Consider the following 15,400-nt stretch of genomic DNA (forward strand, 5'->3'; position numbering starts at 1 on the left):
AGTGAGTAAACGGTCAATGATAGTTACATCAAAGTGCATTTTAGAACAAAAAAAGACAAAGGATGAATGTTCCACCATCTCCCTCCCTTCCAAAACATTAGCAGGTTTGTTTTTTTTAAGAACATGTACAGCATGGGTGTGGGAAGAAGCTTTAATACTTTTACTTTTTAACCATACCAACAACTACTGTAACTTTTGAGTAGAAATGTTTGCTTCTATTTTGTTACATTCAAAGTTTATTTTTTGAACAACCCCAGCATGCATGCCTTAAAACTGATTAGACACAATCATCTGCCTGACATTATTTCCATTCTTGCAAGGTTTCATTAGATATATCTCCCCCAATTAAGCTCATTTCTTTCCTGTCTGGCTTTTGACTTGACTGGCGAGTGAAAGGCTGAGATTTCAGCATCACGGTCGGGGAAAAAGGAGGCCTTAGAACAAATACAACTGCTTTTTATCTTAACAGGCTCAACTCATTATACTGCAGCGAGTTTACTTCAAAGGAGACATTTTTGAGCTGTGAGGGCCAAATGAGATCACATCCAACAGTCTCTATCAATTAACTTATTAATCTAAGTATGTGGAATGTCAAGGAAGATTCTGAACTATAGCCAATGCTGAAGAGTACTCACATATCCTACTGGGCTACAATTCTACTTTTCAAAAGCTGAAGATGGGTAATATATAAATTGTACAATTTATACATACAAATTATTGTATGATTATTAATGAAGACTGTTACATGTATTGTTTATAAGTTTAATGTAAACCGCCCTGAGCCTCCGGGGAGGGCGGTATAGAAATATATAAATAAAATAAATAAATAGCCTGGGCCTTGGATCAGGTGCTTTGCTGCCTGAAGTGGCCATTTGCTCCTGACGCCGCCAGCACCGCGCCTCAGGGGGGGGAGGCGTGGGTGTCGGCATGCCAGCGGGCGCACACATGCAGGTGTGGAGGGGGAGGGAGAGGAGAGGCACGGTGTGTGCCTGCCGGCATGCCAATACCCACACCTCCACCTCCCCCTGAGGTGCTAGCTGCGTTGGGAGTGAATGGCCACTTCGGGCACTGAAGCACCCAACCCTAGGGCCAAGAGCAATCTAAATCTTTGCTACTGTGTCCTAGCAGTTAGGTACTGCCTCCAACACATAATCTGCTTTAGAAAGTACACACCAAGTTTGTTTTTTACTAGAACAGATTACTATGAAGGTATTATTATGAGACACACACAAGAGTGGCAGACCATGCAGGTATTTCTGTTGTCAGAATTGCTGCCTGAATGCCAGTGAACGGCCAACTACTGATCAAATGAAATTCTTTCCCCAACAAGTGAGTTCAATTTAGTGTGGAGGTGGTCCTTTCAACAGGATCATCGGGAATTACAAAATTGCATCTATGAACTGACTGACGGGTAGGCTTGCTACCTTTGCAGTTTGCCATTTTAAAGCTTTGCTGAGAATATTTAAAATTCTCCCCTGTCCAATAAAAAGATCGCCCCTTGTGCTACAAAGATAGCTCACGATGGGTCCCTTTGACAGTGGGTTTGCGTGTGTTGTCCCTGTACCAGTAATAGAAGATGTACCATCAATCCTATAAGCTGTGCAGATGTAGTTAGTAGTTATGGCCAAGCTGACAAAGAGAAGGGTGTTCCAGAGTTCAGGTTTTATTCTGTCTCTGAAGCTTTTTCTTATCCACTGCAAAACGTATTTACCCTTTGTAGGGGGAAAAGACATATAAAAAAGTGATAGTCAATGTTATACAAAATGTTTTTATTTCCAGATCGAATTATCTTAATAATCTCCACAAACATGTAAATGTTTACATGTAAAATGCAGGTAACAAAAACAATCAGAAACACCGTTTTTGAACAAATGTGGATCCAATAAATAGGACAAAGCCTGTTTTCTATTGCATTGTCCCCTACTGCTTTCCAGTTGACAGTAAAGGGGGGAGAATAGACGTCTTTCAGTAGCTTTTTTGGTTTGGCTTCCGTTTGGATTGCAAGGTCACATCCCATTTTCCCAGGTTTCGCATTGTCTGTACTTCTGAACTTCAAAGGACAGGAACGGAACACTTCAAAGGACAGGAACGGAACACTTAAAAAACAAACAAACAGAAGCAATAACTTTTCTGAAATTAACATGTGCTTATTTCCCTTCAATTACTTTTGAATTGGGGCAGATAACATCATCCATCTTTTAGAAAGTAATTAATCGTCCTTGTATGTATTTATGACTTAAGGACAGTCATCCTGTGCTCCAACTGCCATCTGGAGCCAGTAGTCCAGGCTCCGAAAAATGACGAAGTTATATAAATTCTCTCCTCCTTTCAGAAAACCGTGTTCGCTTTCTCTCCATGAAACAGGACTGTCAGCAAAGCCATGAACTACCAGAGATATCCATTCAGCCAACTTCGGTTCTTCAAAATAGCAGCTGCCAAGAGAGTCAAAATAGCAATTTGTCATTAAATGAATTAAGACCTTAACAGAAATTAACCAACAGCCTAAATCCTATGCATATTTGCTTTGAAATAAGCCTTATGTGTGTGTGCGTGAAGAATTAATCATGGCACGCCCAACATAGCAACTACTCCTGAGGAAGCCTGGTCCACTGAGAAACTGCTCTAACTGTCAGGAACTTCTTCCAGATGTTTAGCTGGAATTTCTTTTGAATTAATTTCATCCCATTGGATCTGGTCCGTCCCTCCGGGGTTTCTCTGTGTCTCTTTCTCTCCCTCTCCCTCTGCATGTGTCTCTCGGTATGCCCCGTAGCAGGAGGCGTAGCAGGTATTAGGGCTCATTCTTAGGAGGAAAGCAGGGCTGGTCAGCAGCTTAGGGCAGCTCTCTGTGTCTCTCTCTGCCTCCCTCGCAGCAGGAGTGATAGGAGGGAATGAGGACTCGTGTTCGGTCTGGCAGGGCTCTGTGTGTCTGACAGGGCTCTGTTGCGTCTGAGAGGAACCTGGCTACAGTCCAGGGAGGGAGGGAGGGCGGGAGCTGTAGGGGCAGGGTCAATCAGGGTGCAGCCAGCGTTGCTGGGTGCACCCTGATTGGCCCTATTCCAACTCGGACAGCTGGTCACGTTCCACCCCCCAGGCTGTTTCACAAATATATAGAGGAACCATGGATAAGGATAAAGAGTGAGAACAAATTTTAGTGCCCTTATACACGCTTCATGATCAGAACATGAGATTTCTAGTTGCTGTTATACATTGCACAGTTTGTAAAACAAACTTCTTACCATATTTGTTCCAATAAATGCATTATCTTTTCTGGAAGGATAAATCCGGTTATTGTACACAAAAGAACTTGGTCAACAAATGTGCTTGGTTGAGGGCATGAATAAGTTGATAAGAAGCAAGAAGGTGTGTTGTCTCTGTAAATAAAGGATAGACCAGATGAAAGAACCTGCAGGACTCATGCAATATGCTATTTGCTAAATAATGCATACTGCTTTAAAAACTATGCATGAGGCAATTGAACCAGTAAAGTGCTAAGCATGTTTTCCCTTTCACTGAGCACAAACTACAGGGCTATTTCTTTTCACGAGCACTACTGCAATAGCTGGGAACTGTGGCTTTTGCCCTGTGGACTCTGCACATAACAGAAGAAGAAGAATTGTTTTTTATACCCCACTTTTCACTATCCAAGAGTCTCAAAGCGGCTTACAATCACTTTCCTTTCCTCTCCCCACAACAGACACCCTGGTAGGTAGGTGTGGCTGAGAGAGCTCTGACAGGACTGTTCTGTAAGAACAGCAGTGACTAGCCCAAGGTCACCTAGCCGACTGCATGTGGAGGAGCGGGGAATCAAACCCGGCTCACCAGATTAGAAGCCACTGCTCTTAACCACTACACCATGGTGGCTCTACATACTACATGCTCTACGCTGGCCTCCCCTTGTGCTTGATCCGGAAGCTTCAACTGGTGCAGAATGCAGCTGCTAGGGTCCTCACAGGTACATCTTGGAGGGCCCATATCCAGCCTGTGCTGAGGCAGCTACACTGGTTACCGGTTATTTGCCGAATCCGGTTCAAGGTTTTGGTTTTGACCTTTAAAGCCTGCCCCTCAATAATAATAATAATAATAATAATAATAATAATAATAATAATAATAATAATAATAATAATAATAATAATAATAATAACAACAACAACAACAACAACAACAATGCTTCAAACAATGTCCTTACTCCTAAAAGCAATCTGAATGTGAAAAGTCATCACCTAAACTCTGTCAACTAAATATATAAACAATAAGAAAAAACGCTTTAAGTGTCAACCCAGAATCTACCTACTTACAAGCCAACACAATTGTGAATGGCACCTAGCCATTCAAAGAACTCGAGTGCGCTGCATGCTGTTTCTGGTTCTCCTTTCAGTTTATTATTCTCCAGCACTGGGCACTGCACATTTCTTAATGTGCTGAATGTTACCGTTGGCTGCAAGGTCTGTATTTGGTTTTTGGAAAAGTATGACATCAATGTTGATTCTTCTGACCCTTAAAAACAAAACAAAAATACCCACCTTAGAATAAAATAAAAAACAAAAGTATTTTGTTTCAAATTATTCCCACTTGTATGTGAAGGATGAATGTGGCAAAATACTGTGCTGAAATAAAATTTTCTTGCACGCTGTTTCTCTATATCATGCCAAATTCCTATGACTTTCAACTTCCTCCTCCCAGAAACAAAGTACACTTTCAGGCCCAGTTAAACTACTAAGTGACCTCACTGAACCACATGGCCAAAATTTATGTAATCAGCTTTATTATTAGAGGTTTAAGCTAAAAATATACATTTAAGTTAGGCAGTTAGATAACGTTGGCGAGGAAAGTGTTTACTGAATGCTCATCACCGAAAAGGAAAATTAAAGGGCTCTGCTGGAGAAAAAGTACTGCAAATTAGCATCTACATAAACTCATAATTCAAATGTAGTTTTGCTTCAGCCGCGTTCTTTTTAAAATTCATAATACTACCATCACCATGATTTCCAAGATGGACACATTACTGTAAGTCAACTGGTAATCTCTTATAAATTTTGAAAAATACACATGTGCTTCCTTTTTATTATTTTTTAGAAAGGAAATGCTACCCATATCCTCTTATCTCATATGCATTTTAAGACTTTCAGCTGCTAATATGAACCACCATTGTCAGCTAATTAGTTTTAGTTCCTAAAAAAAAAAAAAAAACATGTAGCGCTCTAACCAATGAGTCACTTAAAACTAAGTCTGAGAGAGGCCATATTGCCCACAATGAGTTTTGGAGTTCTGCCACACAAGAAGTTGCTCTCAACTACAGATCACCCTTTCTATGTTAAATTTGCAGCAGCTTAAATACACAGATGTGCAGCCACATGGGGAAAAATGGAACTCTGGAGGAAGGATGTTTCAGAACAGAACCGTATCTAATTTAATGTCTTCTACAGTTTTGTTTCACGAACGGCCCGTTACTTACCTGTGTGATGCCAAGCCAGCAGAAAGTCAAACTGTAGAGGTTTCTTCTCTTTCAGGGCCCAGATGACTCTCTTACGTTTCTTACTATCAGGACCAAAAGTTTGTTCAGTCAAGTCAATGGTGATAACTATTAAAAAGGAAATTTTAAATAAGCATAGTATTAATAGATCTTTGTTACACAGAAAGCTGGGGAAAATTTAAACATTTTATTAGCATCAGAAACTGTGATAAAATATCAGCATTAGTGTACCAGAGGGATATCTTAATTTGCATCAAAAGACACATCTGAAGAGTTCAACAGAAATGCAATGCATGTTTAGGGGCTTATGGGCATCCATGATAATATCAGTTATACACAGAGCGGATGGGCTTCTCTGCAAAGATCTCATCTATTTATTTATTTATTATTGAATTTTTATACCGCCATTCCCAGAAACTGGCTCGTGGCAGTTCATAAAACAAGGGGAAAAATTCAACAATATCAGTTTAAAACATCCCATTAAAACAACCCCAACACATACAAATACAAAATGGTGGCATACTAAAACATCCTAAAGAGATCTTACCCCATGCTCCGGGTATCAGCCTCAGTATAGATAGGTAAACCAGCTGGGAGGTAGAATCAGGCTCCTAGCACAGTCTAGTACTACAGTAGGAGCTTGGAGGGGGCGGGGCAGTCAAATACCCCAGGGCTCCCACCCAGCCTCAACCAAATGCCTGGCAGAAGAGCTCCGTTTTGCAGGCCCAACAGGGCTTGCAGCTTGCCCAGGAGCTGATTTCACCAGGTAGGGGCCAGGGCCTTTTCGGTCCTGGCCCTGGTTCATTTTCGCAACACCTTTACATAGGGGCTTACTTCAATCTGAATCTAACTCTGATTTCAAATCCCAGAAGCTCCATGCCCAGGAAAAGGAGTTGAACTAGGCAGTCAACTGAGTTATTTTCAAATGAGCAATTACAAGAAATGCAAGTCAAATTGCAAGGTGTCATTCTATAACTGCTATATGGTACATACACCATTCAGAAGAATACTTACTGTATCTCATTCGTTTTTTACCAGAATACCGGGATGGATGGCCTTGCAAACCAAGTTCTTCGTAAGTGTCTTTGTCCACTGATAAAATGAGTTTGCCTATGAGCAAAAATTATTTAAAATAAATTATATCTGCAGACTTCAAAATGCTTATGATAATGGAAAAAATGGACAAAGATCACTATAGCCACAATACAAAATATTCAGGTTAAAAACAAGGTTGCAAATAATTATCATCACCAAAAGCCAACAAGGATCCCATTGATTCAAATATATAATGTTAATGTAGTAAGGACATTTTAAAAAATCCCATTAATTTCATTCGCAGCTGTCTAGGTCAAAGATCAAGAGTGACATCCAACACCAAACATACATAACTTAGAATTTGGTTTCAATTAATTCAATTTAACATTTCAAATATGCAGATTTAGGAACAGCACAGAGGAAGGGTATATACACACTTATTTGATTCTCTAGACGAAGAGTTGGTTTTTAAACACCACTTTTCACTATCCGAAGGAGTCTCAAAGTGGCTTATAATCTCCTTCCCTTCCTCTCTCGCAACAGACAGTCTGGGAGGTAGGTGGGGCTGAGAGAGCCCTTATGTTACCACTCTGTGAGAACAGCACTATCAGGGCTGTGACTAACCCATGTTCGCCCACCTGGCTGCATGTGGAGAAGCGGGCAATAAACCTGGCTTGCAAGATTAGCAGCTGCCTCTCTTAACCATTACACCATACTGACTCTCTACTAAATGTGAAGGCCAGGAAAAATATTTGTCTTCTTCATGCTCCATCCACCCTCTGCTCCCTAGGCCTTCACATCCGTACGCCCTCCAATGCAAAAGTGATCACAGCTCAAGTAAGTATAGTAGCGTTCATTTCATTTCATTGCCTGGTGCCACTGAATTCAGTAACGCTTGAAACTATAAAAATGTTGAAAGGATGAATGTATGTGCCTGGAACATTATTCCATACCTGTGGGCATCAAAGCAGCAGCATTGTCTTGATCAATTCTTGTATGATATGTAAGAGCGTAACATGATCCTAAAACACAAATACAAGTAACAACCTTTTAATGTTAAATCTTGTACAAGGAAGCCTGAGCTTCAAAGACACACTGCCAAAGCTTTGGATGCCAAAAGACAACGAATCAACGCTATTTATCCCTTGACATTTTTATATGGTTTAAAAGTCTTAAGTATGGAAAAACTGGGAGCAGTTGCATAACTCCTGTAACTCACTTTGTATGAAATTGTGGGACAAAATATTTATCTCATTGAGTTTGCAATCATTTCTACAATAAGGGCTGAGGAACACCTATCTCTGCATTAAGAGTAAATCCTTTCTTAATGCAGAGGTTGCATTGTTTCGAACTGGAATTTTGAACTGGGTGAAAAAGTGGTATACAAATAGTATAGATAAAATATAAAATAAATAAACACAGCAATAAGTGATGGCAAGCAAAAAAAAAAAAACCCAAAATAGTAAGGATAATGATTTTTTTCTTTCTAATCTAGCAGCATTGCAGTCAACATGGTATACTGAAAGTTGGAACAGGAATCATTCCTCCTTCCATCCAATCTGTAAACTGCTCGGGGAGCGGTATATATAATTGGTTAAGGGGGACGGGCCGAGTCTAGATATGACCAAGGGGCCAATCGGAAGGGGCGAAGCCCGACTGCCTGGAGTTCACCGTGGCCCGGGGACTTGGCAGGTAGGCAGCTGGCCGGAGGAGGCTTCTGTGAGGGCCTCAAAGCAGGCCCGCCGGGAAGCCGGGGCCTTGGTGGGGAGGGTGCTGGGTGGGGGTGGCTTCCCCGTGGGCGGGGGGGGCAGCACGGGTCCTTACGCTGCCGGCCACAGGGCGCCCTTCAAAGCCTGTCCTTAGGGACGGGCTTTGATCTAGTGTATACATAATTTTAAAAAAATGAACACCTTTTTTTACTCCAGATTTTTTCCATTTTTCGGTTCAGTTCTCACTTACCTTTCTTCACAAATGTATTAATAAATTCCTCCGTAACTAACTCATGCAGAGGTAAATTCTTCACCAAGTAATACTCCCCAAGACTTGTAACTGCACTTTTTAATATTTCTGGCACTTTTCCACACTCAGGGATCAAAAAGGTCACCTGTTCCGAGAACATTTAGGACATAAATTAGACATTCTGCTCATTGCACATTCAGCGTAACTGGACTACAAAGTAACAAACAGAACACAGGAATGTGTTTTGTATGCAATAATATGTGACCAGCTGTGCCTTCCAGTTTACATCCAAGTCCTTTTATTTCCATTTTCCTTATCACCCTTGTATCCAAAGCATCTGGGAACAGACTTGTCATATAGGAATATATTATTCTCAGAGCAATGCTACACAGAAGAAAGACCACAGTGAGAAACAGTGGCTTGCATGCAGCACCCAGAGTCTTTTCTCAGTGAGCCAGTCCAACACACCATAAGGGCGAGTCCAGTCCAACTGCATACTGCCCATGCATTAGAAGCCAGGGGCTCTAATTATGTGCTTGACTAAGTGTAAATCATGCCTAGGTCTACAGAGAACCTGAAATAAGGGCTTTCCTGATAAATGCTACAGCAGACAAGCATATCTTCCTGCCACACTGGGGATAAAGCATGCACCAGAGCCTCACTTTCTCTCCTGAGCTATGTAGAGACTTGAAAAAATGTGAGCTATGTATAAAATGCCAGAAGAGATTATTGCAAGATGCAAAACATAAAAACAGAGAGTGTCACAGGAATCATAATAATACTGCTGATGGTCCAGCACTGAACTATATCAGCAAGGTACAGCAGTTACAGTACAAGAGTGCCACCGTCCCAGTCATGAAACAACACTGACTGACCCTGACCTACGTACCTGGAAAGGAGCACTGTGAGATTAAGGTGTAATATTGGCACCCTCCAGGTGGGCCTGTCAGATCCAAGTTGGAAAATACCTGAAGATTTGGGAATGGAGCCCAGGGAAGACAGCAACCTCAGTGGAGTATAATACCACAGAATTCATCCCCAAAGCTGCTATTATCCCCAGGGAAACTGATCTCTGTAGTCTGCAGAAGAGCTGTAATGCCAGAGAATCCTCAAGTCACACCTGGAGATGGCTATACCTATTTCCCGTTATTACAATGATCTTCCCTGGAGAAAACAGATTTAAAAGGTAAAGGTAAAGGTATCCCCTGTGCAAGCACCGAGTCATGTCTGACCCTTGGGGTGACGCCCTCTAGCGTTTTCATGGCAGACTCAATACGGGGTGGTTTGCCAGTGCCTTCCCCAGTCATTACCGTTTACCCCCCAGCAAGCTGGGTACTCATTTTACCGACCTCGGAAGGATGGAAGGCTGAGTCAACCTTGAGCCGGCTGCTGGGATCAAACTCACAGCCTCATGGGCAAAGCTTTCAGGCGGCTGCCTTACCACTCTGCGCCACAAGAGGCTCTATAAACAGATTTAGGTGGGCAGATAAATTGGTCTTAAGTAGTAGAACGAAGTTGGAGTCCAATGGCACCTTTTAAAGCCAAGTTTTATTCAAGGCATGAGAAAATGGATGGTAGACTCTATGGCAGGGGTGGCTCTCCAGATGGCCATGGGCTATAATAAACATGAGCCCCTGCTAGTATGCTGCCAGAGGCTCATGGTCATCTTAGTCCATAGGCATCTGGAGAACCAGAGTCTGGGCACCACAGCTCTACAGAATTGCGCCTTATTGAGCCCCCCATCTCCAGGTATTTCCTTAGAGATGGGGTAGTCAAATGCGGCCCTCCAGATGTCCATGGACTTCAATTCCTATGAACGAATAATGGCAGGGGCTCATGGGTATTGCAGTCCACGGACATCTAGAGGGCCGCAGTTTGACTACCCCTGTAGGCACCAAAACCTGTTCTCTATCTTTGCTCTGATGTTTTATTGCGCGTTCCCAGAATGCATGCATTTTAAACCAAAAAGTGGCTGAGCGTCCCAGGTGAGGCAAGGGGGAACCGGCCAATTGGGAGGCGACAGCCCCGCACGCGCTCCTTACCCCGCAGTTGAAGGCGTGGTCTCGCACGTGAGCCGTGTGGCGGGAGCGCTCGTGTCGCACGTGGCTTTTTTCGCACACCAGCAAGTGACGGGGCGGCTCGCGCAGCCACCTCAAAGGCACGAACATGCCGGACTCCTTCTTCGCCTCCGCGCGGCTCTCGTTTGAGGAAGCCGAAGGCGGCCAATGGGGGAGGAGGAGGCGAGGCGTTTTCGTCACTGCTTCGGGAAAAGGCGGAGTGGGACGGAGGAGGCGGGTCATAGTTTGGAGCATGCGTAGTGGCACCTCGGGAAGGCTTGCTGCCCTTACTTTGGTGCCCTCAGGAGGGTTTTTTTTTTTTAATGGGGCGGCGAAGCTGAAATGAGGGATTGTTATTTGTCTATTTTTAAAAGAGAGGTGGAGTTCTGACTACGGGAAGGGACTGGATTTAGGGCTGCAGATTTCCAAAAAGGAAGCTACAGCAAGATTACGTCTGTGACGCGGTCGTGATGAACATTAGGAAAAAAGCGAAAGTTTGTTTCCCAATTGCGTTAGGTAGAGCGGCAGAAATTAGCGCAAACTCCAATACGAAATTTTAATTTTCAACACGTAAACTTTCTTATGCAGGCAGGCTTGTTCAGGTACAACAACAATAATAAACTTATTTACCGCTCCTTCCTATATGGGCTTGGGGAGGTTTACAGCAATACCTTCTTGCCCCCCCCCCCCGCCTCCTCCAGCTACCCAAGGCTGGGGGTGATATCAAAAATGAAATGGAAGCTACCAGCCCAAACATAAAGGTAAATGTATCCCCTGTGCAAGCAACGGGTCATGTCTGACCCTTGGGGTGACGCCCTCTAGCGTTTTGCCATTCCCTTCCCCAGTCATTACTGTTTACCCCCCAGCAAGCTGGGTACTCATTTTACCGACCTCGGAAGGATGGAAGGCTGAGTCAACCTTGAGCCGACTTCTGGGATTGAACTCCCAGCCCCATGGGCAGAGCTTTCAGACTGTATGCCTGATGCCTTACCACTCTGCGCCATAAGAGGCTCATTCAGCTAAACATAGGTGAGCAGTAAGTTAGCATACATCTTAATGAAGATATTTAACAGATTCAAGGACCAAGCAGGAATAATAAGCTTCACTTATAAGGTTATAATTTTAGAATGAAACCCAAACATATGGTGACCATATACATTAAGCTTCGTATTCCTGTTTGATCCTTAAATCTGTTAAAGGTCTTAAATATGCTTTATGCTAATTTACTGCTCATTTGTATATATGGACTGGTAAAAAGGTAAAGGTAAAGGTATCCCCTGTGCAAGCACCAGGTCATGTCTGACCCTTGGGGTGACGCCCTCTAGCGTTTTCATGGCAGACTCAATACAGGGTGGTTTGCCAGTGCCTGGTAACTTCCATTTAATTGCATCCAAAGAAGTGTGTCTGTGCACAAGCTTATACCTTGAATATAGCTTTGCTGGTCTTAAAAATTGCCAGTGGACTCAAACTTTGTTCTGCTGGTTCAGACCAACATAGTTACGAACCTGAATCCAGGAGGAAATTAAAGGGGGGGAATATGGCTCGTACCATGGCGACTCTCCGCATCATTAATGTTTTTGAGGGTAATGCTTTTTAAAACTGACAAACAATGTTATATGCACCCCAAAAAAATCAAATCATCCAAAGGGGTTAAAACTAATTCAAACTTTAAGGTCTTTATAGAATGGATGTCTTCCACTTTGTGCAAAACATAATTCTGCATAGAGTGGTCCAAATATGCAACCACATGAGAGAAAAACCGAAAATGCAGTCATATGGAACTTTTTCATATAATACGACCCCCTTTGCTAGGGTGATTTTCACTCTTATTATCCTTCCTCCTGGTGGTTTTTTGTTTGCAATAAACCATTCTAGAGTTCACTGTTAACAAGGTTGCTGGTGACATGCAGATGGTTAGATTTACATGCCTAAAAGGAGCTGGTGGAACCATTCAAAACTGCAGTTCAGGGAATCCCTCGGAATGCTAGGTCAGTAAAAAAAAATATGTACTTGCCTATCTCCCCAGTGAGGACCTAAAGAGGCTTAATTGATCTCCTCTCCTCTGTTTTATACACATAACAACCCTGTGAGGTAGCTTTGGCTCAGAATATGACTAGCCCAAAGACATGCAGCAAGCTTCCATGGGAGAGTGGGAATTCTAACCTGGGTCTCGCAGATTCTAGCCCAGGCTTTCTCAATAAGGGTTTCATGAAGCCCTCGGGTTTCTTGATGGCCCTGGAAGGGTTTCTCCAATTGAATGGGAGTTAATTAATTTTAATATATATTTCAGTGATATGACCATATATAGTCATGTTGGCCCACCTCCCTCCCTCCCTCCCAAAATGGCATATGATGGGACTGGAGGGGGTGGGAAGGGGAGGAGCCTCAGGCATGTAGACAGCTGTGCTTCCCAACCATATTCTGCATTATCATACCACTCTTGGGGGTTCTCAAAGCCTGGGGAATGTTTCAGGGGTTTCTTGATGGTCAAAAAGTTGAGAAAGACTGAAATAAGACTACATTACATTCCATACTCTTGAGAAAAAGATTCAGAAACAAAATCTTGACAAATAATTTTCCAGCTTTGCATTATTTTATAAGCTCTTCAGAAGTTACATCCCCAATCAATGTTAGTTTTATATTTGGCTAAGGAATGCTTGCTCAGAAGAACAAAACATTCCAGGCAATTATATCCTAACTGTGACTGAAAATCACACTAAATGTTTGTAGAGAACTGTTGTGACAGGTGTTACCAAGTAACAGGTACAGATATTTACACAGAAAACAAAAGGTAATATTTTTTTTTCATGGAACAGCTCAACAAAAGACCTAGGAAACACAGTAAGAATAAACCATATTATTTCATTCCTTAATAGTTTGTGTACAAAACACTCTGAAAATTTTGCCACATTTATCTCCACAGCAATCTTAGAGGTAGATTATTTCAGATATGATACATACAGTTTAATAAATTGCGTCAGGGAATCCTAAGTGACACCCTTCTCAACCCACTGACTAAGGAGGGTGTGATTTGTTTTGGATTGAACCGTTGCTCAGCTTTAAGGCTATGCAAATAGATGAAAGGGAGCTCCTCAGCTTCATAAAGTAAATTTTTTCACAAAGACGAAAAGTAAACACTTGTCACCCTGCAGCCATCACTCTTCCTATTCTTATGGGTTTTGACATCTTTCCCTTCCTCCTCATCTTAATGGAAACAGGTCTACTTCTCAGCATGTTTGACTGACTTTTGGTGGCCAGAATAGTAACCTGAGAGAGAGAGCTCTCCTCCTCTCACCCAAGAACTGGATTAAATGGTGGCTTCAGACTGGTCCAGATGCTAGCTACCCTACTTCAACCAGTGTTGCTGAGACCGCAAAGGAATGTTCTTCTGGTGTGGAACATCTATCTTCAGTAGAGTTCTTGCTTTCCTGGCCTTGATGGGTTTTTTTAGCTATCTGTTCTTTGGTGTCTGATCTTTAGGGTGGGCTCTACAGGGTGGATGCTGGAATAAGGTGAGAGATATCTCAATCACCAGTGCTTCCCTGACTGAAGGTTATTTCCTAGGTTTCTGAAAGAGGCAGTGCTTCATCTTTTAAAGGAGCTCTACCTAGATAACAGGCTTTTGGACAATTGTAGGCCAGTTTCCAAGGAGATGATGGCTTATCTCGTTTAAGAAAGGGATTGAGTGGATAGTGACAGAGCAACTTCAGGTTGTTTGGGTGATTCATCTGCTCTTAACCTATTCAATCTGGGTTCAGGCCTGCCTATGAAACAGACACAGCCTGGATTGCTCTGGTAGAGTGATCTCTGTTTACAGATCATTAAGGGGAAACTTTCCCTTTTAGCTGTGATCTCTTGATTGTCACTGACACAGTCAATTGCATGGTGTTGTTTACAGAGCCTGGATAGGAGAACAGGACTGGGAAAGAGATTCAGGTCCTTTTTAAAAATCAAGTTGGCTAACGCTAGAGATTTGGAATCTGCACCATGAAATTGATTCTGCAGGATTACCCAGGGACCCATCTTTCAGCCTTTTTATGAGATAACTAAGTGAGACTGCCTGATGCTTTTTAATGGAAAGTCATCAATTTGCAGTGGCAGGAAGCTGCCATCCCTGTCCCACGCTAATGACTGGATCCTGTGGCTCAGAGACAGAGGGAGAACAGGTTGAAAGTGAATACATAAGATGGGGAGAATGCTGATGTCATGGAGGGTAAAGGTAAAGGTATCCCCTGTGCAAGCACCGGGTCATGTCTGACCCTTGGGGTGACGCCCTCTAGCGTTTTCATGGCAGACTCAATACGGGGTGTTTTGCCAGTGCCTTCCCCAGTCATTACCGTTTACCCCCCAGCAAGCTGGGTACTCATTTTACCAACTTCGGAAGGATGGAAGGCTGAGTCAACCTTGAGCCGGCTGCTGGGATCGAACTCCCAGCCTCATGGGCAGAGCTTTCAGATTGCATGTCTGCTGCCTTACCACTCTGCACCACAAGAGGCTCTTAGTCATGGAGGGTACTGGAGTTGCTATTTTGGAAAGGATGACTCTTTGAGGGACTTGGTTAAGAACTTAGGGGTTGTGTTGGGCTGAGCCTTTCACTGAAACAAAAAGTTACCATTTTTTTCTCTCTCGCCCTGTGTAAGATACAATCGAGACTTTTTAAGGAAAAAAGAAGGATAAGAGTATTTCCAGTCGATCAATCAATAGGTGGTTATTGTGGGTTTTCTGGGCTGTGTGGCAATGGTCTGGTAGCTTTAGGCCTTTACTTTTGCTGACATCTTCAAAGGCAGGACATGGCAAGATGGGACTCTCGCTGTGCCAAAGTGTGGAATGTGTGTCATATCTCAGAAGATATGAGCCACAGTTACTGGCGAAATGTCAG

General features: G+C 42.9%; 1 protein-coding gene across 1 annotated transcript; it reads right to left on the reverse strand.

Annotated features, from left to right (window-relative positions):
- Positions 1–1,748: 1,748 nt before the first annotated feature.
- On the reverse strand, positions 1,749–10,708 carry RPP40 (ribonuclease P/MRP subunit p40). The gene is made up of 8 exons (XM_077353106.1): positions 10,507–10,708; positions 8,465–8,609; positions 7,459–7,527; positions 6,485–6,580; positions 5,453–5,578; positions 4,296–4,494; positions 3,237–3,371; positions 1,749–2,432 (listed from the first exon to the last, which is right to left on the reverse strand). The coding sequence occupies exons 1-8, from the start codon at positions 10,630–10,632 to the stop codon at positions 2,237–2,239; spliced, it is 1,092 nt and encodes a 363-aa protein (XP_077209221.1). The 5' UTR covers positions 10,633–10,708; the 3' UTR covers positions 1,749–2,236.
- Between the last annotated feature and the right edge of the window lie 4,692 nt (positions 10,709–15,400).

This window comes from Paroedura picta, chromosome 9 (genome assembly GCF_049243985.1).
Source record: "Paroedura picta isolate Pp20150507F chromosome 9, Ppicta_v3.0, whole genome shotgun sequence".
Classification (NCBI taxonomy): domain Eukaryota; kingdom Metazoa; phylum Chordata; class Lepidosauria; order Squamata; family Gekkonidae; genus Paroedura; species Paroedura picta.